The sequence below is a fragment of the Abramis brama genome (genome assembly GCF_963993115.1).
Source record: "Abramis brama genome assembly, chromosome: 13".
NCBI classification, from domain to species: domain Eukaryota; kingdom Metazoa; phylum Chordata; class Actinopteri; order Cypriniformes; family Leuciscidae; genus Abramis; species Abramis brama.
Window position 1 is genome coordinate 11,545,007 of NC_139975.1, and position 24,271 is coordinate 11,569,277.

The window sequence follows — 24,271 nt, forward strand, 5'->3', positions numbered from 1 at the left end:
GCCCTCTATTGGTTCGCTGTCCGTCCTACAGCAACACCGTGTGCTGGGCTGACGGGGAAGGATGTGGTCCTTTTTCGCACGGGATCCTATCAAAGACTTCAACTATGAAATTTTACCAGAAAGCCAAGAAAAGTCAGGCATATGGACCCTTAGTCGGGGAAAGCGCAAGGTAAAATGACTTGACACATTAATATAAAGCATATAGTGTCGCAGTAGGCCGCGGAATCCTCGGTCTAAAGTTTAGCTACATCCCGCTCAGCATTGCGCATGAGCGAATAAAACAGCAAAGGCGAAGTAGCTACTCAAAAACACATTTAACTTCTTCGTAAGCTTGTATGTTTTCATGTTCGTGGTTCAGTATCCTTTGGTGCATATGGATTAGATAATAAGACTATTAAATACAGAAAAATTTTTTTTTTGAGTCATCCTTTCAACAGAGTACGTAACATTGCTGTGGCCACGTCAACAGAAAACTGCTGTCACATTAAATAACTGAAATATGATTGTGGTACTAAGCTCAATGGTGTGCATTGATTTATTTATGTGATACTTTTTAGTATCGACAATTACACTGCCATCACTCGTATAATGATGTATGATAGCAAAAAAAGAAGCTGCAGTGTTAGTGTTTACTGTACACGTGTCCTGACATGCCATATTAATAACTTTAATCACCATTTAACAGAATTACTGGCATATTATATCAATACATGTGTTAGATTTTTATTTACTAAAATTACTTATGCATAAATAACTATTGATCATATTCTGTTAAACATTATAATGACAGATCAGTCATCAGGGTGGCATACAATATTGTTGATTAAAGGCTGTATTAGTGGCTTGGTTTATTTAAAAACTAGTCAATCTGGACATTCTGGTTGTGCAAATTTTCCTTAATTGCACTGTTCTTCTCTGCAGTATACAGATGAGTTGTAACTTAACCTAACTTGTACCCCCTTCTTTATTCCAGACCACTGGTGAGCTGGTGTCAGTCTTTGTGTATGAGGTTTCACAGGGAACGGAGGAGCAGACACAGCTTGCCAAAGCGGCTTTCAAACGCACAAAAACTCTCAGACATCCCAATATCTTGTCCTACGTAGATGGGTTGGAGGTAAGGACCTTGTATGGATGAACTTAAGTTTATCAGTGTGATTGTGAATCATAGGAAGGTTGCTCTCTTCAAACAATGCCTCATCTTTTCTTGTGCTCTCATTTCATCTTGATTATTCAGGTTGAGGTGAGCTTTTTGTGAATGTAACCCCTTATCAATAATAGACTCTTATTATAAGAAATAATCCTGAATAAAATATTTAGAATAATTTTAGACACTTTAGAGATTTTACACAAACCTTTTACGTTCTAGATTTATCCTTATTGTAATTATTGAAAAGGCATTTTTATTACAACTCTTTATTAAAACTGTTTTTTTCTGTTGGACGTCAGACTGAGAAAAGCTTGTACATCGTCACAGAGCCAGTGACCCCTCTGGCTGCACACCTGAAGGTCCAGGCGGAGAAGACTGGTGCGAGTGATTTAGAGGTGTCATGGGGCCTTCATCAAATTGTGGTTAGTTTTGAAGGAAATACATTGACTAAAAATCTTTCATTTATTAGTTCAGTTGTACAGTTTGCTGTCACTCCTTTCCCATCAGAAAGCGCTGAGCTTCTTGGTGAACGACTGCCATCTCAACCATAATAACTTGGGCATGTGGGCCGTCTTTGTGGACCGTGCTGGTGAATGGAAGCTTGGAGGGTTGGATCATGTGAGCTCTGACCAGGGAGACTCCATCACCTTGCCGCCACCTAAAGTGATCAACCCTGACATGGAGAGATATGATCCCCCAGAGAGCCCCGGCAGTGGCGGAGAAAAATGGTAACTTGTACAAGGAGAAAACTCTTGTTTTCTAGTTCTCTTTATTCATTTTCAGCCCCACTATTCCCTGTAGGCTTTTTACATTTTCTGAATGCAGAGCATTTTCTGACTTGACTTCAAAGACTTTAGATACATAAAGACAGTGCACTCATATTACTATGAATGGGAGAAAGTGCAGCACGCGATGTGAGACACGTGCTTATGTCTGCACATGCATTGGTTGGTCCAGTGTGAAAATGTTATTTTTTTGTCATGATTCGAGCTTTTAGAAACAAAATTTATGAGGCAGTAGTTGTGAGATTTCATTGGTGAATGCAAGTCCTGTTCATTGTACTTGAAAACAGGCTCCATTTTGCGCAAGTTGGCAGAGTACAAATGGAAATGTTTAATTGATGTGTATATAAAATTTACATTCTGGTATTTGTTTTATGAGCCGTCACATTTATCATATTCACATTGTTGCACATGGGGATTCAAAAGAGAACACATTTTCCCCTTTGTAATGAGTTTAATTTTGATTGAATTGTTGCAGTTAATTTATTTTGGTGACCAATTGAGTGTTAATAATTCAGTGTTTAATTCTTCAGTTGCAAGTTTTTGAAACGGATCTTCTAGTCAAAAACAAAAGTCAAATTCACTCAGTATTTCTTGATGTATTCTACCACTACCTCAATATCAGTTGAGTACAATTAATTGTCCAGTACTTTATAGTCAAACTAATTTTTTATGTTTGAATAATGAAGATTTCTGTGCCACCCTAGACTGGTACTGGACCACTGGACCTAAAATGTTCAGGAAAAAAATGCATTTTTAATCAGCCATAGCTCATTGTTGTGCATTTCTTTATGATCTCAGGACAGGGGATGTGTGGCGTCTCGGTTGTCTCATTTGGGAAGTATTTAATGGAACTTTACCACGTGCCTCCTCGTTACGATCTCTGGGCAAGGTACCAGATCAATTTTGATCAGTGTTAACTGCAATATAGCTTTGTTCAGTAGTTTGTATTATGACAAACAGATTAAAAGCTACGTATCCTCAGAGTCTTTTAAACCGCCTTGTTTACCTCTCACAGATTCCAAAGCAGTTAGTGCCGCATTACTGTGAGTTAGTGGGAGCAAACCCAAAGATTCGTCCCAACCCTGCTCGGTTCCTACTGAACTGTAGATCTCCTGGAGGCTTTATGAACAACAGCTTTGTGGAGAGCTGTCTGTTTCTGGAAGAGATACAGGTATTTAAATCTGTTGTGTATTCAGCTTACTCTGTGATCCTGTATTGTGTTGCATTGCACTGTCGTTCAGAAGTTTTGGGTAGGTCATATTTTTTATGTTTTTGAAAGAAGTCTCTTGTGATCACCAAAGCTGAAAATACATTAGTATTGTGAAATCAGTTAAAAAGTAAATTTTATTAAAATGTAATTTATTTCTGTGATGGCAAAGCTGAATTTTCAGCATCATTACTTCCTTCAAAAATCATTCTAATATGCTCATTTGGTGCTCAAGAAACATTCTATTATTATTATTATAATTATTATCAATGTTGAAATTGCCTGTACTGCTTCATATTTTTGTGGAAACTGATACATTTTTAGGATTCTTTGATGGAATAGAAAGTTCAAAAGAACAGCATTTATTTGAAATCGAAATCTTTTGCAACATTATAAATGTTTACTGACACTTTTGATCAATTTAATGCATTCTTGCTGAATAAACAATTTAAGCTTTTTAAGAAAATCTTACTGACCCCAGACTTTGTTTGGTGATCTTTTAGTCTTTGTAAAAGGAATAATTCAGATATTCTCTTATTGCGTGTTACAAGTGTAAAGGTTTTGTAAAGGTTGCAAATTATGTATTGAATGATCGGACTACTTTGCTGTTTTTCTGTGTGTTGCTTTGCATTGTTTTATGTATTTTCATTAATACTTTTATTATTATAATATATTTAAAATTGTAAATATATATTTAGATCAGATAAGTCACCTAAATGCTTGTTTGTTTGTGTGTGTGTGTGTGTGTGTGTTCATGTAGATTAAAGAACCTGCAGAGAAGCAGCAGTTTTTCCAGGACCTGAGTGAGAATCTCGATTCTTTCCCTGAAGATTTCTGTAAACATAAAGTGCTGCCTCAACTCCTTACAGCCTTTGAGTTTGGCAATGCTGGCGCTGTCGTTCTTACACCACTATTTAAGGTGATAAACATTTTTGGTATTTCATTGACTCTTACCCATGTTGTACATTATGTAACGGGAAGGTTGGCATCCCTACGGGCGATAAGCAGCAAGTTCTTTTAATACCGTTAAAGCGATATTTTGTTTGTGGTAGGTAGGAAAGTATTTGTCAGCTGAGGAGTACCAGCAGAAAATCATCCCAGTCATAGTGAAGATGTTCTCTTCTACTGACCGTGCCATGAGGATACGATTGCTACAGCAGGTATACACGACTTCAATGCTTTTTGTAGATTTTGTAAGAGTTTCTGCATTACAGTTTAGTCATCCCAGAGTCTAATCCCGACTCTTTCATACACTCTTTCACAATTCTAAATTAATTCTTTTTTTGTCTTTTTTTTGTCTCTCCTTTTATCAGATGGAGCAGTTTATTCAGTATTTGAATGAAGCAGCAGTTAACTCGCAGATTTTTCCACATGTGGTTCATGGTTTCACAGACACAAACCCTGCCATTCGAGAGCAGACTGTAAAGGTATTTGTATGCTCTGTCTTCTCTCCAGTGTTTTGACACTCAGTCAGTGTAATTGATAGTGGCATACATTTACATTTATGCATTTAAATGGATCTATCCAAAGCAACTTACTTTTCATTCATAGCGCCATGCTTATTAGTCTTTAATATGTTTTTTAATGACTTTACTTTTTAATTTCTCTCTTTCCTGTAGTCCATGCTTCTGTTGGCCCCTAAACTGAACGAGACCAATTTAAATCAAGAGTTGATGCGTCACTTTGCACGACTGCAGGCCCGGGACGATCAGGGCCCCATCCGCTGCAACACCACTGTTTGCCTGGGCAAAATTGCCCCCTACCTCAATGCTGGGGTAACTTCAACTAACAACCCATAATCTTCTATTTGTTCAGGCATATTTTTTTCTCTAAATGACAATCTTGCGTTGTTTTTCCTTTGTGTTTTTTTTTTTCTCAGATGCGCCAGCGTGTATTAATCTCTGCGTTCTCACGGGCAACTAAAGATCCGTTTCCTGCCTCGCGTGCAGCAGGCGTGCTAGGATTCGCTGCCACCCATCAGTACTATAGTGTGGCTGAAAGCTCCAATCGTGTCCTGCCCACACTGTGCACACTGACTGTGGATCCAGACAAAAACGTCAGAGATCAGGTAAAGAAAAATTCACGGCAGGAGTTGAGGTACACAATGACACAGTATCTATTTATATGTTCTGTGGTTTAGGTGTATAATCCATCATTTTTGAAAATTACAGTTTATAAAGTGTTTTTTGTCCTGTAGGCATTCAAAGCCATAAAAAGTTTCCTCAGTAAGCTGGAGACCGTTTCTGAAGACCCTTCTAAACTAACTGAAATAGGTATAGCATGTGTTGTCCCTTATCTTAAAGGGATTGTTCACTAAAATGCTAATTTTCAGTTATCTCAAATGATGTAATGTTAATGTAATTAAATGGTTCAATTGCAGAGAAGGATGTGTCTGCGTCAGCGCAGACAGGAGCCTCAGCTGCTACATGGGCAGGATGGGCGGTAACAGGTGTCTCATCTCTCACCTCCAAACTCATCCGAAATGCTCCGGCTGGTTCGGAAGCACCGCCTGCTGAAATCAGTACCCCATCTCTACCTACTGCTGGACCAGTAACCACAAATAATGAAAGCAAAGGTGTGCAACAAGAAAAAAAAGCTTTGTCTCATTTCGAAGACTGTTGCCTCTGAAGGTCGCATTTTTTGGCTGCATAGGTCATCAAGGATGTCTCAATTCAGAAAAGCGTGACCTCTGGAGGACGCAGCCTTCAAAATGAGACACAGCTAGTGTGATAAAGAAAGTGGAATGAAGTTTATCAAGAAAGTAAATATTGAATAAGAAGAAAGTAAGTTATATAACCAATTGCCACAAAACATTTTAACAAATTTACATTTACAAAAAAAATAAAAATCTTTCTGAGATTTTAAAATAAGGTTTGCACATATTAATGTATGCAAAAAGCACTATGATTTGGATTTTTACAAATGAAAAAAAAAATTTTTCTTTATGCTGAGATATTTAAGTGTATTACAATATTCAGTAATCACTTTTTTAAAGAAGAGATTTTAAAGTACAATTTCAGATTTATAGATATTTTATAACCTAGTTTTCAGCCTACCAAACAGCTTTATTCTTTTTTTTACAAATCAGCCAAATATTCATTTAAAAAAAGTTTGAGCAGAAATAAACATTGAAATGAGATTTGCCGAGTTATCATCTCATCAACTCCTTTTAGGCCCAGAAATGAGAGCACAGACTTCCAATGCATGTAGGATCCAATCAGAGACATCAAATGAGGAAACAGTGGAGCCAGTTGGAGATCGGTGGGATGATGAAGATTGGGGAAGCCTTGAGGTGACTGATGGTTATTCAAATTATGCCAAGTCTAGTGTTTTTTCATTACTTGACCTTTTATACTATGAAAAGTTAGAAATTTGAATAATTCCTTATCTGTGTGCCTACAGGATCCTGAGAAAGTACAAACAGATCCAGACGATTTGCATTCTGATTGGTCGGCAATGTCCTCAACACAGAAGAAAAGCAATGTAGGTGATTTCACATGCATATCTAGTATTTACTGACATTGAAAAATAGGGATGTCCCGATCAGGTTTTTTTGCCCTCGAGTCCGAGTCCGAGTCATTTGATTTTGAGTATCTGCCGATACCGAGTCCCGATCCGATACTTCTATAACACATAAAAAAAGAATAAAGAAGAGCGAAAAAACAGATCCAGGATGTTCCTTATTTTTTATTTAATTCACCTTATTTTAACATTCAACAACTCTGTTAACAAACAGAGCACTTCTGTGAGGTAGCTTGAACAATCAAGTAATAAATAAATTCTTCACTTTTGGACTTTAGTGCAACAGTAAATATAAAAAAAGTCTAATAGCCTATATAAACAAATAGCACCTCAACTTAAAATACCCGGCAGGCATGTAAACAAATAAAAAATAAAAGTGCCACAGTGTTTGCAAAGCCAGTAATGTGCTTTTAGGAACTGCACTCCTAACTCTTACGCCGGTTTCACACTGCACTGTTAGCAGAGCGTGCAGCATGTATTTTTTTCGCCGACCATGTTAGCAGATTAGAGCATTCACACCGCACGCAGAGGCGGTGCAGCAGCGCGTAGCAGGAGCAGAGCAGAGCAGCTGTGCCGCGATCGTTTCGGCGCCGAGTCTATTTTTGCTGCGCCGCTTTTGCTGAATTAAAGTGACAATACATTGATCATGGCCAAAATACACTGCAGTTTTATCCAAAAAGTGCACTGATGATATCTATTGTGTTTTAAACAGTCAATCAAATGACCAACAGCAATTTAAAAAGAAAACAAATGTCCAAAAACAAACTTGTTGCCATAACAATAAAAACAAAGATGAACCAAAAGTTATATAAATGAAATTATTAATAAAATAAGCTTCTTGACAAGTCTTTTCTCTTAAATGTATTTGAAAACGAAAAAAAGCAATGCCAACTTATCCAAGACTCTGTCTGTACACAACCCGCGGTTCAGCCGCGCGTGACAAACCAGTGTCAGTGTGTCCTGCTCCTGATCACCATACGCACTGCTCCTGCGCTGCTTACGCTCTGCTAACGCGTGCAGTGTGAAACCGGCGTCACTCTGTGCCACCGCATAACTAGATGTGTTAAAAAATAATGAGAATATATATACATATATATCCGAGTCCTGATCGGGAGGTAACGTCCGATTCCGATCGAGTCTGAAAACACGTGATCGGGCCCGATTTCCGATCACGTGATCGGATCGGGACATCCCTATTGAAAAACGTATGTTTATTAGGGGTCTAACGGTTCACAAAATTCACGGTTCGGTTCGATACGACACAGTGGTGTCACAGTTCGGTACGTTTTCGATACAGCAAAAAGAAAGAAATGCCAGAGAAATTTCCTTGATTTTTAAAATGTTTTTATTTATTAAAACTAACATCATAAAGTATGATCTTTTTTTACTTTGAACAGTGATGGAGCTATACTTGACCCATCTTCTGGGGTGTCTTCTTAGCAGCATATAAAACAAAAACAGCTCCTTATAAAAAAATGAAATGTAATATTGTAGTAGTAGTTATAAATAAATACAAAGAAAAGAAACAATTTTTTTATATGGAACTCAGTGTGCTTGTACTAAAAGTTTTTTTTCCAGCATTTTCATTCATAATGTCGAAATAATAATTCAAAAGCAAAACGATTAAAAAATAAATATTTGGGAGTGGAAATGGCAGCCACATATTGGTTACAATGGTAATTTAATGTCTTTTTTATTTGTAAATAAGTGTGAGTTTTCCTACATTTTCCTACATAAATGGGGGTAATCTATCTTTTGAAGGATAAATAAATAAGGTTTTGGTCATCACATTAAAAATAATATTTAAATTTGATAATATTTGAGTTTTGAAGTGCAGGAAAAAGATGTGACATACTTGAACGCATTTTACTATTCATGCCAAACTTCCATGGTTACAGTTAGTGTAACTACTGGTACATCAAGTCCATGGTGAATGTTGCTGATCTGTGGACTTAAAGCCTATAACTAGTTAATTCATGGCACAATGTTTCTCCTGGTTTCCACGTCAGCGCTGTTTGATCTAATAGAGGTCTACGGTTAATAATGGAGAAATTTGAATGCTTCTCACTAGATCTCGCAGCGATGTTATTGTACTTCTGTGGCAAATTCAAATGCTTTATTTACTAGATCTCTTAGCGCTGTGTAGTAACAGTGTCCCTTGATCAAGATCGGCTTGCGTTGCACAGACATTGGTCCAAACTGATAAACGGTCCGTGAAGCGCAGTTTCGTTCCGCTTTCATTACGTTTGCCATTTGATGTTGGGCAATGTTGTGGTGTTTGCGCCAGCGCGACTGCTTACAAACTTTTGGTCGCACCGTTCGGTTTGTTACGAATACGTGTATCATTACACCCCTAATGTTTATATGTGTTTGTGCATTGCAATATAATGCTGACAATTAACATTAAAAAAATACTATTCATTCAAATTTTATAATAATGTATTTTGTTATTATCTGTTATACACTTGTTATCTTTCCATAGGTGGGCCGGAAGTCCACTGAGGCAGTGAAGAAGCAGAGTTCTGATTGGAGCTCAGGCTGGGATGCTGACGACAGCTGGTCTAACGAGAAAGACACAGATGGTCAGGGTCAAAGTTCACCTGCTGATGAGGGCTGGGGAAACGACTGGGATGATGAAGGGGGTCTAGCTGAGAGTTTCAGCCCAACACCTCAAAAGAAATCCTCAACTGGGGCTCCAAAGAGTGCCAGCTTAAGCTCTGCGCAAGAAGGGGTACGATTGGCCAGCGATTATAACTGGGATGGAGCAGGAGGAAAATCAGCAACATCCGATCTGTTCTCCAGTGTGTCACAACGAAGTACTATGGTAAGGCTCTGGTGGAGGAGATATAGGTCATATTTTCATTAATTGTGAATTGCTAAAGGTGGTGGAACTCCAGATTATAGTTCCAGCCCAGTTTTATCCCTGCAGGTCACTGAAATAAGATGTGTTTTTGGTCCACAGAAGTCTGATGGCTGGGACGCAGACAGTGCAGGAGACTGGGGAACAGAAGAAAACTGGGAGTCACTGGATGGAGATCAGGGTCAGAGTAATTTTGTTTCGCCAGGTTACACATTGAAGTGCATTTTAAAACTTCAGATTCATTCTTCTTGTCAGTTAGAGAAAATTGAAAGTAAAACCCAAATAACCACACTTTCTCTTGCTCCCTCAGGTTTAAGTAAAGCAGAGTTGGCAAAGAAGAAACGAGAAGAAAGGCGAAAGGAGCTGGAGGCCAAACGGGCAGAGCGCAAGGCAGCAAAGGGTCCTCTCAAACTGGGCGCACGCAAACTGGACTGAGCACTCGAGGTACAGCAGAACATTGACTATTGAAGATGAAAGGACTGCGAGATTTTAAAGAAACATTCCGTGATGTCAGAGAGGAGGAGGAGCCTCACAGCTGTCTGTATGTTGGGCAACTTTGAAGAACTGAAATTCTTTCTGGGGAACAGCTGACACCATAAACTATGATATTCCTTTACTCTCCTCACAGTACTATGATTTTTATATTACACAATATCATAGTTTACTGAGTGTGCATGAACTCACTGCTTTGAGAAGTATTGGGAGTCGAGGGAAATTTGAACAATATAATCCTAGATATCTTTGTATGTATATACACTGATTATTACACATTAAATATGGACCGCTTTGCCCTGAATGTGGACTTTTGAAAATGGATGATGCAGAGAAACTTAAAGATGCTGTTAACTTAATCATGATCCTAGGTGGAACAATGTCAGTACTAGCGCATGTATAAACAGATGAATATTTTCAAAACATAGAAAGAATTCACTGGAAGAATACACTGCAACTCATGATAGGCATTTTGTTTTTTTCTTTATTTGCCATACGACAGGGTGAGGTGGATGTTCCTGTTATTTTTGGTTTGTGCCTTTTTCATTCCTAGTAGGTGATACTTTTTATGTTGTAAAAATAAACTAATCAGCAGTGATTTTGTTTTTAGTAAATGAGACAGTCTGTGAGATCTGGTGCAATATTTTCAGAAGGGGTAATTCATGTACTGTATAAACACACCTGTAAAATTCAGCTTCATATTTATGATGATAAAGAGGAACAGTCTGTCTTTGGAGATGTGCTGTACACAATCTTTTTGCTTAGTTGCAATGTTTCACAGAATTTAGTCCAGCAAATAATAACAAACTGAACTGATGTTGCCTTTCAAAATACATTATGGAAGATGACAGCACCTCCTTGATTTTTTTTGTTTGTAAGTGGTGATATGGCACGCTGAAAGTGCAGATTTAATATAGAACAAGCTTAAGATTTTGCAGTGACTAAATGGTGGGGGGAAAGTGTTAGATTACATATTTGGTTCAATTCATATTTTCTAGTCATGTCAAATCTGGAAATAAAGGAATTTTAATAATAATTCCTAGAGTTAGAAAAGAAATGTTGTCCTTAGCTTCAACCGATATTTAATTGGCTTAAATTTTGTATAAATCTTTTCTATCTTTAAAATTATTCCTAAAAATCCTTATGCAGGAATGAACAACTGGGATTTATTTGTATTTATTTATTTATTATCATAACCCTGTGATTAAAATTTGGGGGTGGAAAAAAAAAAGATTATAGAAATATATGGTATGAAAATAAAATAAAACGAGGGACTTTTAGTCATTAATGGATTAGTTCACCCAAAAGTTTTTCTTTCAAGATAAAAAAGATAGAAAATAAGATATTTTGAAGTATGTCAATGGGGCCCATCAACTGGTAACCCATTATTCTTCAAAACATCATCTTTTATGTTTAGCAGAAGAAATAATTTCATACAGGTTGAAACATCTCGAGGGCGAGTAAATGATGACAGAATTTTCGTGAACTATCCCTTTAATTTGTTCCACTGGACTGAGATATTTAACAAATAATGATGTCACTGATGTGAGTTGTTCAATTGCCTCCCACTGCTGAGTTGTTGCAAGAATTTGGTATTTGCCAGGAAATGGTAACAAAGGTCTCACTGAGCGGATGAAATTCAGGCCAGCAACACAGAAACCTCCAATGTAAATTGTGATTTGCACCATGAAAGTACAGAAATGATTTGATTAATAGCATATTTTTCACTCAGATATGCTGGTATAGAACACCACAAAATGTAAAAATAAACAAACACACAAACACCTAGTATATAGAGTCAAATATTTAATGGCACAAAAATATAAATATGGCTGTTTGTTTTAGGATAGATTTATTCAAATAGTTAGCTTGCCATTTTGAATATACAGATAAAGTGCTGGAAATGTCATTAGGAAACCAGTAGAAAAAATAATCAATTATTATAATTTACGTTATTTTAGATTTATCAGTTGGGAAATACACTATTGTTATCAAACAGAACAGGTGGAATTTTGTTTAGTTGTCTCATGTTTGGTTTGTGAATATTTGAAGTTGTGCTCACAAAACTAAGCCTGCCAAGTTATTACATTAAATGTTTTCATTATTTACATCAAATGCAACAGACATTTACTGACTTGAAATATCAAAGGCCTATCAAAGACAATTGCACTTTTCATTTCTGCATTTCTCAGTCCTTACTGTTTCTCCTTCTTTTTGTCTTTTGAACCAAGAAAGGCTGAAGCAACAGCAAGAACACCAAAGCTGAGCGCTGCAACAAGTCCAACTCCAACACCCATCTCCACCGCTTTACGCACCTATTAAAATGGACAAAGCATTTATATTAATTCATGGTATGATAAGCGCCCATCACTGTTGCCTAAATCAACATTAAATATTTTACCATAAAACAGCCCTGTAATCATGGCGTAGTATGCGGGGCTCAACTCAAAAGTAAATATGCATATAATGTAGGTATTTTAATAAATTTAGAATTTTTATTAAATACATAAATACAATCAGACTTACTAACTCCCCCAGTCTTATTTGCGTAAGAAGTTGTCACGTGCTGAATGTGCATTTTTACAGATAACAGCCCAACAGATATCTGTTTCAAAGCAGAGGGCGAGTAATTTTTCACTCCTTTATTTGTTTAATGAAATCCTTCTTTAAAATATTGTGTTTATAGTGCAATTTCAACTATGTTTATTGCTAAGTTTAACGCAACAAAACAGACTTGATGAAAAGCTGTTTAGTAATTAAATCATACCAATTTTAAATTAAAATAAATAAAACACTAAAATAAATCAAATAAAACAATGCGAATTTGTACATTTTAATGTGTTTGAAAGACAAAAGCCTTCCAAAGACAGTAATGCATGGTTAAATGACTCAGATAATAATTGTGTTCTTCAGGAGTTTATTAGATATGCAATGTCGCAATGCTGAGAAACGCTTCTTAAAATGGAAATGATTTCAGTGATCAAATGCTGTGTGTCTCAGTAGTCACATGACTAGTGGCTGGTCTGTGTGTGCGATTCCACAAACCTGGAAGAACTTCTGAATGTATAGAAGCAGTAGACTTTTTTAGAAAGGAATATGTAGAAGATAAAAAAGTAGTAGTTGGGAGAGAATCAATGAATCATGAATAACTGACTGCCATTGCGTGAATAACATGTAATCAATAAAAAAGTAACTGTATTCTGATTACGGGCATTTTAAAACGTAATATAATCTAATTACATGTACTTAATTTTTGAAACCTGATTACATAATCCAGATTACATGTAATCAGTTACTAGCTAGCACTGTCGCGTGCTTGCTTCTCTCTATAATCATAGTAAAATCACTTCAGTATTATGGAGTTACACTGAGTGTGACTATGTAGGTTTACTATAGAAAAGCTAAAATGTGAATAAAATGGTAACTGACCAAAGCAACGGCCTCAGTCTGCAAATTTTAGAGAACTTAACGAGGCACTACAATTCATACATCTATGAATTATCTGAATGTTCAAACTGTACCTGGCGGGAATGTGGCTTTCCGTATCTCAACTCCGTAACAAAGTGCTCACAGTTCCCTCTAAAGACACAATATGGAAGTTCTTGACCCAAAAAAGCTTCTGCGTCCCGTAGAATAGCACAAATGGGATGTGGCTCGTATTTTTCATCCAGAAGGTTGTTGATACAGTATTCGTCATTGCCAACTACTTCATACAGTTCTTCTTTCTTCACTTTGGCTTTGTCACACAGTACTGACATCATACTGTAGGCCCCAGCTTGAGCATGCTCAGCTATAGAGAAAGAACAAAATATAAAATGTGCAACCTTTACATGTTTAAAAAGTTGTCACTTAAATGGAATGTTTTAGATTCAATTCAAGATCAACTCAATAGGCGGCATGTAAAGCATGTAAATAACCCACAGGGTGGTGCCAGGTGGATCACAAAACCATCGCCAACATAAATAGCCCAGTGCTGATATGTGCCTCTGAAGATTTCAATGAGGTCTCCAGGCTCCGGCTTCTTATCATACTAAGAGAAAACATCAGGTGTAATATTGTGTTACATTTGAATAGAACCATTTATCTTGTCAATAATATATTATATTGTTTTTAAACTCAAATAACCAGATATTGCACTTGTGGGTTTCACTTTATTTTGATGGTCCCTTTAACGCATTATGTTGACTATAAGTAACGTTATGATGACTACATGTCTACTAACTCTCATTAGTATTAGGGTGCTTTCACACTGGGCTCGTTTGCTGCGGTCCGAGCGGGTTAGGGTTAGAATAAGGGCGTTTTTACACTGGCAGTTTAGTTCGGAAAGGGCGTGCACGGTTCGCATGAAATATTACTAATGTGACAGCTGTCCGAGGTGCCGAACCCGAAATTACGTGTATATATATAAGATAAGATAAGATAAGAAAAACCTTTATTTGTCCCACAATGGGGAAATTACGGTTTGCAACAATAAGACAGGACAGAATAGATAAATGTACAGTTAGAAGAAGATAAGTGCACATAAGTCAGGTATAGCACACTTTATGGGACATGTGATGTAAATATATATATATATATATATATATATATATATATATATATATATATATATATATATATCAACCTATTTTTTTACAGTCTATTCGACAGTCAAGTTTTATAAAAAATTTTTTTTTATTATTATCATGCTTCCACAACACAAACAAACAAGGTACATAACCAAATCACTAAATATAACAGAAATTGTTCGGCCTTACGTTGACCATAACCAGTAACAAAAGTAGGTTTAATGGACTTCAATGAAGTTGAGTGTGAAACCAGACGCTCGGACCGCAGCGTAAAACCCCCTTGCAAAGTTATAGTCAACAAAATGTTTTAAAAGGGACCATTAAAATAAAGTGTTTCCCACTTGTGATTGAAGAGATAAAAAAAGAAAAGAAAGTGAAAGTGTGCTTGCTGCGGTTTTGTTAACTTCTCCTAAATGTGTCTATACCCACTTCTTGTTTCAGAAATGTATCTAGCTCTTAATTCTGTTGCTTTAGAAAACAAAATCCTATCTCTATTGCATTAATCCAATTCCACTGTAACAGACCTTAAGCAATAAGCAAACATAATTACCAAACTGTGCAATAGTATCAAACTACGTCATCATCAATAACAGCGCTAATATGATGTATTTGCTTTTTAATGTTACATTTCATTCCTTCCGTTTGTTTTGGATAATTGAAAAAAAAAAAGAAGAAGATTTTTACCTTTGTCGGAGCCATGGCAACCTATACTCTAATCCTAGGAGAAACACACAACAAATAACGTTACATTTTAAATCCTGTTTCCATCAGGTGCTAATATCAGTGTTTGGTGATCCAATAACAAGAACACTTTACCGTTGAATTTATGCACTTTGTTTATTTGCCCATACAATTGCTTGAGAGGGCAGCAAATTTGCGATTTTTAACCCGCTAACGTTAACAGTTACGTAAAAGAACGTTCTGGGGATATATCCATATTATAGCCAATGTAGCCTACGTGAATATGAAGGCGATCATACACAAAAATAAAAGAAATAAAAAGTTGGAACATCGGGAATAAAACATAACATTGTATGAACAACTCGACTCGACAAGTAAATAACGTTACCAAACAAACAATAAACAAACATCTTGCTCTCTACGATCCATGCTTTGAACACGATCTTCATTCCGTACTCGAGTGCGTAAGAAACACTTAAATAATTAAGAAATCATACTTACAATTATGTATGTTTCAATGAGCCGCAATCCGTGTATTTGTGTCTGAAGTAAAAATAACATCAGAGACTAGGCTATTCATCAGCTGATGATGTGATTGTTGACAGAGCGAATTCGACCAATCAGCGTAAGGGTCATTCAGCGTAGGCATCATGACGCCCTTAAAGGAGAAAAGGGATCTTTATTGTTAATGGCTATCTACAATTTTACTGATTTTTTTTTTTTTTTTTATCAGGAAAACTGTTTTTGTACGTTTTAGGAGACACATATTTATAATACTGCACCAATGGTCAATGTTATTGACTTATTAAATAAAATGTATTAAATAAATAATAGGCCTATAAAAAATGTACAGTCAGCTGTCATAACATCTAACAAACGTCTAACACCATGTTGGATATTTTGACAATAACAACTCTCCTAAACCGCAGAGGGCGATATGTGTATCCAAAATGACGTTTTCCTTGTAGCTGACAGATATTGTCTTATTAGTATAAATATCCTTTGTTTTCCTGTATTAAACTGAGAATCAACTGAGCAGCATTCTGGTCCCAGTGCACTGTAGGGCTTCATGAGATCTGGATAGCATTGCAGAGGACTGTAAATAATTGAATAAAAATGATCTACCAAGTTACCAAATGTTTTGAGAATCACAAAATCACAATACTTTTTGGTAGTATTTTAAAATGCATATTTATTCTTGTGTTTTCAGTTAGAGAAAATATAAAGTATAGGCTACATCCCAAATAACCACACTTTCTCTGGCTCCCTCGGGTTTAAGTAAAGCAGAAACGAGAAGAAAGTTTGTTTTTATCCAATAAAACATTTATTCAGTTGTCATAATTTCTAAATATCAAGGAGTTTGTTACTAATTATAAGGCATGATAAGTCATGGAAATGAACAAAATCTTAAAAAGTCTGTAAACTTCAAATTTCTATGCTCAGCTGAAAAGTACAATGGCTTGACATATCATCTACACAGTAATCTCTGGATGACAAGTCCAACAATTTGCTGCCTTTTGTGATGCCTTTCTCTTTTCTTGAACAATGCTGCTTTCATAGTCCAAGAGTCATTTAAAAAAGTACTACTAAGAATGAATCCAATAACTGCTTTTAGCGCTTATGCAAAGGGAGAGAAAATAATGCCAAATAATTTACCATAATACAGCTCTGTATTCCTGTGGTTTCGAAATAACTCGAAATTAACATTACTCCTGATTAACATGGAGTAAACCTAATACATTACTAATACAAAACACATGTATATCTGAGTTATATCTAAGTTACACATTCTATGTTAACAACTGATATGGACTTTGCTATTCCACATGGTTTAATGCTTCATTTATGATTCCATTGAGAAGGTGAGGTTTATACGTGCAATCTAAATAGTTATGAACTTTGAGCCATGAACACCGGCTACATCCAAGTTTCTCTTTTCACTATGGCTTGACCAGTTGCAGCTATGGGGACATAGAAAAGCAGAGAACATTTTCTTACTCTATATGTAAAATGCTCAATCTTTTTGTATAATAATAAAACCATAGGCGAAAAGCTTGCATTTTATTGCCAGAAATTAACTGTAAAGCATGTGGCCTTTCCACAAAAACAATGATTATAAACAGACAGTATACAGTGAAAGACAAAACATCACACAAAACTGAAATAACAACTTAAACATTAGCTTAACATAACATACAAAACTATGAGTTTTTTACTGCACTATAAAATCATTCTTAAAATGCAAATATATACATACACACACACACACACACACACACACACACACACACACACACACATATATATATATATATATATATATATATATATATATATATATATATAAAAGTTTATAACCAAATGTGTATAACCAAAGTTGCATGATATATATATCATGCAACTTTGGTTATTTAATCACCTTTGTATAATGTATTATGTTTGTAATGAACTCATGTTGTACTATGTGAACCACATCACCATTACCAACATATACTGTATGTAAAGCCCATTGCTTACTCAGGAGATCTCCACATTCCAGCTTCTCATCAAAAAAGGGAAAGTAATATTAGATCATTAGATAATATTTAAAACTATTTCCATAGAGAATTAGTCAAGCCAGACATTGGCCTTGTCAGTACTTTAAGGTAACAAAAAAACATGCAGAATTGAAAAGTAAAATAAAAATAGGCTATTTCAAAACCCATCATCAGTATAACAGCATAAAATTCTTATTTTTACCCATTTACTATTTAATGGTACATTTCAGTGTATTGTTTTCAAATCTGTCTAAAAATGTTTACCTTGATTGATGCCATGGTGACAATAGCAAGTTCTGCTGGTTTTAAAACTAATATGTCAAAACCGAAAAACAGCCTTTTGTGTCCTTGTCAGCTTGACCCAGTTGATTGTTGTCAGGCAAGTCAAGTCACCTTTATTTATAGGGGTGGATTCTGGAATCCACTGCTGCTTCAATGTATTATGTAATGAGTATTCATTACATAATACACATAATAAACATTACATCAATGTTTATGTAATGAGTGATTATAATCAAGGTATTAATCAATATTTTCCTTCTAAATATCAAATGAGTTGAATGACTTCTCTAAAGGCTTATGAGATTTTACTTTGTTATAGAAGTTGCAGTGAGATTACTGAAATGTTCTTTTCGTGTATTCTCTAATGTCTGTATGTGATATCTGAGAGGTGACTGAGGGTCTGGCTCAAATGCCCAGCTTCCAGAAATGAAGTATGGACTTCTTTAACATGTGTCAATACATACATCTGTTTTTCTGGGATACCCTGACAAGTAGGTCACATGGGCGACACATTGGAACCAATAGTTTGAGTGACCATTTCTTTGTTAAAGCCTTATTTTCTCAAACTCGGTCCTGGAGGGCCACTGTCCTGCACAGTTTAGCTCCAACCCTGATCAAACACACCTAGCTGTGAGTTTCTAGTGATCCTGAAGACATTGATTAGCTTGCTCAGGTGTGTTTGATCAGGGTTGGAGCTAAACTGTGCAGGACAGTGGCCCTCCAGGACCAGAAACCCTGGATTAAAGTGTCCTCTCCTCGAGAGAAATAAAGTATTATCTTGATGTTTTGAGAAGACTCCTGTTTATAGTCAGAACCTGGCCAAATCCAAGCTTGGTGTTCAAACACACCAGCTTATTGGTGGAGAGGAGATGAAGCCAATCAGTATACAGAGGCCAATGGGCAAATTTGGCCAGGATGCCGGGGTTAAACCCCTACTTTTTCCGAAGGACATCCTGGGATTTTTAATGACCACGGAGAGTCAGTACTTCGGTTTAATGTCTCATTCGACGGACGGTAGTCTTTGACAGTATAATGTCCCTGTCACTATACCAGGGCATTAGGACCCAGACAGACCACAGGGTGAGCACCCCCTGCTGGCCTTCCAACAGCAACAGTTTTCCCAGAAGGTCTCCCATTCAGGTACTGACCACGCTAAACCCTGCTTAGCTTCAGGAACCAGTCTTGGGCTACAGGGTGATATGGCTGCTGGCAAGACATTACATGGACTTGACACACACACACACACACACACACACACACCATCTTATAAATCAGCATAATGTTGTGTAATCGTTTTGCCCATTTCAAAGGAGTATAATACTATGTTTTTTTTGTTTTTTGTTTTTAGTTTTAAAAAAAATGTCACAACCCAGTTTGTATTTTGTAAAGTTATCTTTATCACGTTTATCAAGTTTATTTTTGCATTGCTTCAGATTTCTATTGTAAGCGCATTCCTGTAAAGTAAACAATGCACATTCATACCGCCACACCTCAAAACATATTGTAGCAATGTGGGGAAGGAAGAGGACGGGTCGGCTTGCGGAGAGTGTGGGTGTTTGGTGTTTATTGAATAATAACAAGAAACAAAGTCGCGCACTCGGCGCCTACACCCATGACGCTTTGCACGAATTATGGGTGTAATTTCCGTTAAGCTGTAAACCAGAGGTCTTCAATCCTGCTCCTGGAGGGCCACTGTCCTGCAGAGTTTAGTTCCAACCTGCTTCAGCACAACTGCCTTTGAATATTCAAGCGATTCTGAAGAGCTTGATGAGCTGATTCAGGTGTGTTTGATTAGGGTTGGAACTTAACTTTGCAGGACAGTGGCCCTCCAGGAGCAGGATTGAAGACCTCTGCTGTAAACAATCAGTGAAAAGGCTCGTTCTATGAACGCAATACGTTAAAAAAGTGTCACAATAAGATGACATCCCAGACAGCAACATAGTGTTGGGCCAGATCCGGCCTACATCTGGTACAAGTGGATTCCACACGATCCAGATGTGGGCTGGATCTGGGTCGACACTATGTTGCTGTCTGGGATTAATCTACTCACCCTTCAACCATTAAAAGGAAATTTAAAAAGCATCAACAAGGTACTTCAGTTTCAACAGACCAAATAACCCCAAAAGCGCGAATCTTTCCACAGCAATAACGGACGGGTTAAATATCACTGTAGTAATATATATCTGTATTATGTAACTTATGTTGCCTTAATCAAACATTTGAATTAACTTCAGCATTACGTGATACTATTTCAAAGTGTTTTCCGTCATTTTGACAGATTATAAATTGCATTTACCTGTGAAAACAAACCTGGAAAGAGGTAACGAGATTCTTCGTGCATTCCAGTGAATTATTAATTAAATATATCGTAAATTAAATTTGGGAGAACAGACCACAAATGTGCAGTATATGTTGTCCTTTTCATACTTTTACAGTGCTGTAAAAAATCCAACTTGCAAATTGTTAACTCAGTTTAAAATTTTAAGTTGAGTGGACAAATTTTTGACTGCAATGTTGAGTTTACTTATAAAAACTATTTAACTGCAAGTGTACTACTATTTTGTCCAATGAACACAAACAATTAAGTTGAGAAAACTTAATATTTTGATTTCATAGTTCGAACGTTTAACTTCCCATCATCGCGCATGCGCAGTCTGTCTCGCTGTACGTTACTCGGGGTTTCCCTCCTTCAACCATGCTATCAAAGGGACTGGATTTTATCTGATTGCGGTAAGTTTTCTTTAAGCTTTATGAATGAAAATAGGCTATAAATTGCACACATATGTTGATAAAATATAGTATTATGTTAAAAGATATATTTCGTGGTGACGATAAGTTTCTATTGTTAGAGATTATCCACGTAGCACATTGCTACTTAACGTTATTGCTACCCAGACTAACGTTAGAGTGAGGAAACATGCTTGAGTGAGAAAAGAAGGACAAGGACGTGCATGGTGTTTAAAAGATGTTAAAATTGTTAAGCTCAGTAAGTCGTGAATAAAGAATATAAATAAATTGCTTGCGCTGATTGAGAGACAGAAAGCTGCTTCTCTCGGACTCGGACAGAATCTGAGTGCGATTTCAGCTATCTTTTGTGGCGTATTGCGATTTAATAGTGAAATACACATACAATTAGGTCAATAACAAAAAACAAAACAAAGAAAGTATTCAAGTAAACACAGTCGGCAATGTCTTAAGTGAACATAACCAATTTGTTGAAACCTAGATGTTTCAGTATTAGATCCATGAGCTCTTAAAGTGACCGCAGTCCGTTCAATTTAATTTCAAGTTTATTTGTCACGTAGGCTATACAAATTATAGTTACAATTTGTACATGCTTAAGTTGAGGCTCAGGCATTCTACAGTAGTGCAATATAATTAAATACAATACAATTTAGAGGAAAAAAATAATAATATAGGCCTATATGCAAAACTAGTGTGTTATGTTAAAAATATGTATGTTAGTTTTGCATATTAAATAATAGAATGGGTAGTATGTGTGCGGTATGTTTTAAAGTGAATAGGATAAAAATATTGTGTATCCTAAACAAATATTAGGCTAAATCCTTAATGTTAATCAATTAACAAAAGACAACATCGCTCACTGCTCTTATAATAACTTTTGTATCTTTAATATCTGTAATATTAATAACATTCAATTTCTGTATTATTTTTACTACATGTTAAATTAACCTACTGTAACTGATTTTTTTGTTGTTGTTTTGTTTAATACAATTATGTATCTTTGTTCTGTTGTATTTGTCATTTTTAGACTAAAGAACATCAGTACAGTGACAAGATCCTTGTATGTGCTAAAACAGTGGCCTTTATTTTTTAAAAGATCAGGTGAGTTTAACTGAATTTACTTGTGTTGTTCTACACTTAATTCTTACTGTTTCAACAATGTTTTTTTGTTTTTCAGGGTCTCTGCTGAGTATTACAGAATCACACAAACTGATCCGAAGAGCACCTTTTTCTCTTAGTTAGATGAATACACATCTAGTTGTACAGAGCAAGTGGTGGAGCGTATGGAGATGAGATGAAGATCCTCCTAGACCAACTTGATCATCAAGTAATTATTTTGCATGTGATCATATCTCTCTGGTTAAAGGCTGAATGGTGCCATCTCTTTTTCAAGGTAAAAAAACCTTGAAAAAGTTTCTCTTCTCTTCTCTTTGTATATAACTTGTTCCGTATTTGTTTTTCTGTCTTTCAGACACAGACACTCCAATGTGCTTCCTCAAAAAAAGTCAACAATTCATAAAGGTCTGCCTTTGTTTATGAGGGAAAAGTCTGGAAACATCCTGAAGACTTGCCTGGTAAGATGATCATCAGCATATACACTCACACCTGATATACAGTGCTATTATATACAGTGGAATTAAAATAGCCCCACATCATCACATAGCCTTCACCACACCTAGAGATTGGCATGGTTTTATTTCAGTTAGCCTAATAGCTGGTTTGATTTGCATTGAGAGATGATCTTATGGAAATTACTCCATGCCAATCTCTAGGTATGGTGAAGGCTATGTGATGATGTGGGGCTATTTTAATTCCAAAGGCCAAGGGAACTTAATCAGGATGCATAGTATCCTGGATCCATGAAGTAACTGGCCTTTAAAAATAAAAATCTGCCTGCCTCTATGGGAATTTAACATAGGGGTGTCCAGACTTATGCACCCTGTATTTTAAGGAAGAACATTTATTTATTTACGATACATTATTCATTCACAAAGAAAACTGGTGTCCTTAAAGGTTGGATTTTTCCTAATTTTTTAATTAAGGCATTAAGTTCAATTTCCAAAAGATGATTTTTTTATTCCTCTTTTTAGTCAACTTTAGCATGGGTGTCTAAACTTATGCATAGCACTGTATTTCACCTATTTACCAGATGCTGTTAAGAGATGCTGTTTTGTGTGATATACAAAACTTATCATCAACAGACAAAGTCATGGTAAAAATTACTTTATTAAATAATCGTAGTTGAAACTTTCTCAGTGATTAGTTTGACTTCACCTGATGGCACAAATTCAACAAGTTGTTATTTTACCAAAGCAAAGACAATGTAAAATTACTGCTTCACAACACTGTCCGGAGACATTCCCTCTGATATCTAACCTGTTAAAACAATACAGTGCACAATCATAAGGTTAAACAGTAATGTAGCAATAGCAGAGTAAATAAAATTTATATAATATAAAAGAATATGAATATAGGAGATATAAACAAGAAAAGGCAGCATGAAAGTAATCCATGTGACTCTAGTGATTTAAACCAATCTTCACTGATGCAATATGACCAGTTTTGGGTGATAAACAGAATGTGTGCCTTAAAACATGTACGATTTGGGTTACCTAAAATAAAAAGCATTAAATCAGAATGGCCGTGGATTCTGCTGTGGACGAGTGCCACAGGCAATCACATCAATGCTGATATGGCATTGTTTGGAGTTGGGAAATGTTTTCCGTTTATCAGTTTTATATGGCTGAATTTGAACATGCTTAAAAACATGACCACCTTTACTTTTCAAGTGAAGTTACATGAGCAGACCTTAAGGAACACTCTGTGGTCTAACATAATGCAATAAAAAAAAAATGACCCTAATTTTATGCTGTTTTTTACTGCAGGACACAGAGCCAGAAGACATTCACAAGGGGAGAAGATGAGGATCTTAACTATCGTTGAAGATGATGTTGCCACTATCCACTCAAACCCAAATATAAGGTGCCTCTCTGTAGTACTATAAGAGCTGATTGGGCACCATAATGTGCAAAACCTTTGCCACAGATGTTACTCTCCTCTTTGGCTTGATTTATGCCCCCAATGTGAACTATCCTAAAGTATTAAAATACACCAGTAGTAACTGGTTAAGAAAAAAAATTGCTTAGTTTGTTTAGAAAAAAATAGTCCTTCAAAAGATTGTCCAAGTAGCTGCAATCCATATGGATAATTGTAAGGTTGAGCATCTATTTATTCCAGTTTGTACTCTAATTTTGTGCATAGTCTATTTTTAGTTTTTTAAATAAATCTTGAAGAGTGGAATAGAACTTCATCACCTTATAATATGTGTACCTAATGCAAATATAAAATGTGCTGTTTTGCAGAATGCAGAATATTTGTCAATAAATAAGTTCTGTAATGATAGCAATGTCTTTTGTATTGTGTTGTATTTACAGTATGGTTTACT

At 36.1% G+C, this 24,271-nt stretch overlaps 2 protein-coding genes and 1 long non-coding RNA gene across 3 annotated transcripts; 2 read left to right on the plus strand and 1 right to left on the minus strand.

The window, feature by feature from the left end:
* scyl1 (SCY1-like, kinase-like 1) lies at positions 1–10,866 on the plus strand. The gene is made up of 18 exons (XM_084133968.1): positions 1–169; positions 974–1,114; positions 1,447–1,569; positions 1,655–1,875; positions 2,731–2,821; positions 2,948–3,103; positions 3,900–4,058; positions 4,192–4,299; positions 4,453–4,566; positions 4,759–4,914; positions 5,019–5,207; positions 5,337–5,412; positions 5,520–5,714; positions 6,313–6,431; positions 6,542–6,622; positions 9,144–9,485; positions 9,624–9,702; positions 9,832–10,866. The coding sequence occupies exons 1-18, from the start codon at positions 62–64 to the stop codon at positions 9,954–9,956; spliced, it is 2,583 nt and encodes an 860-aa protein (XP_083990094.1). The 5' UTR covers positions 1–61; the 3' UTR covers positions 9,957–10,866.
* A 940-nt stretch (positions 10,867–11,806) lies between these two features.
* On the minus strand, positions 11,807–15,892 carry rarres3l (retinoic acid receptor responder 3-like). Its single transcript, XM_084133969.1, has 5 exons — positions 15,764–15,892; positions 15,266–15,299; positions 13,935–14,043; positions 13,535–13,803; positions 11,807–12,328 (listed from the first exon to the last, which is right to left on the minus strand). The coding sequence occupies exons 2-5, from the start codon at positions 15,278–15,280 to the stop codon at positions 12,209–12,211; spliced, it is 513 nt and encodes a 170-aa protein (XP_083990095.1). The 5' UTR covers positions 15,281–15,299; positions 15,764–15,892; the 3' UTR covers positions 11,807–12,208.
* Positions 15,893–20,747: 4,855 nt separating this feature from the next.
* Positions 20,748–24,227, plus strand: LOC311094794. Its single transcript, XR_014608723.1, has 5 exons — positions 20,748–20,811; positions 21,854–21,927; positions 22,004–22,153; positions 22,298–22,400; positions 23,712–24,227. It is a non-coding gene; the product is annotated as an uncharacterized lncRNA (long non-coding RNA).
* The last annotated feature ends 44 nt before the right edge of the window (positions 24,228–24,271 follow it).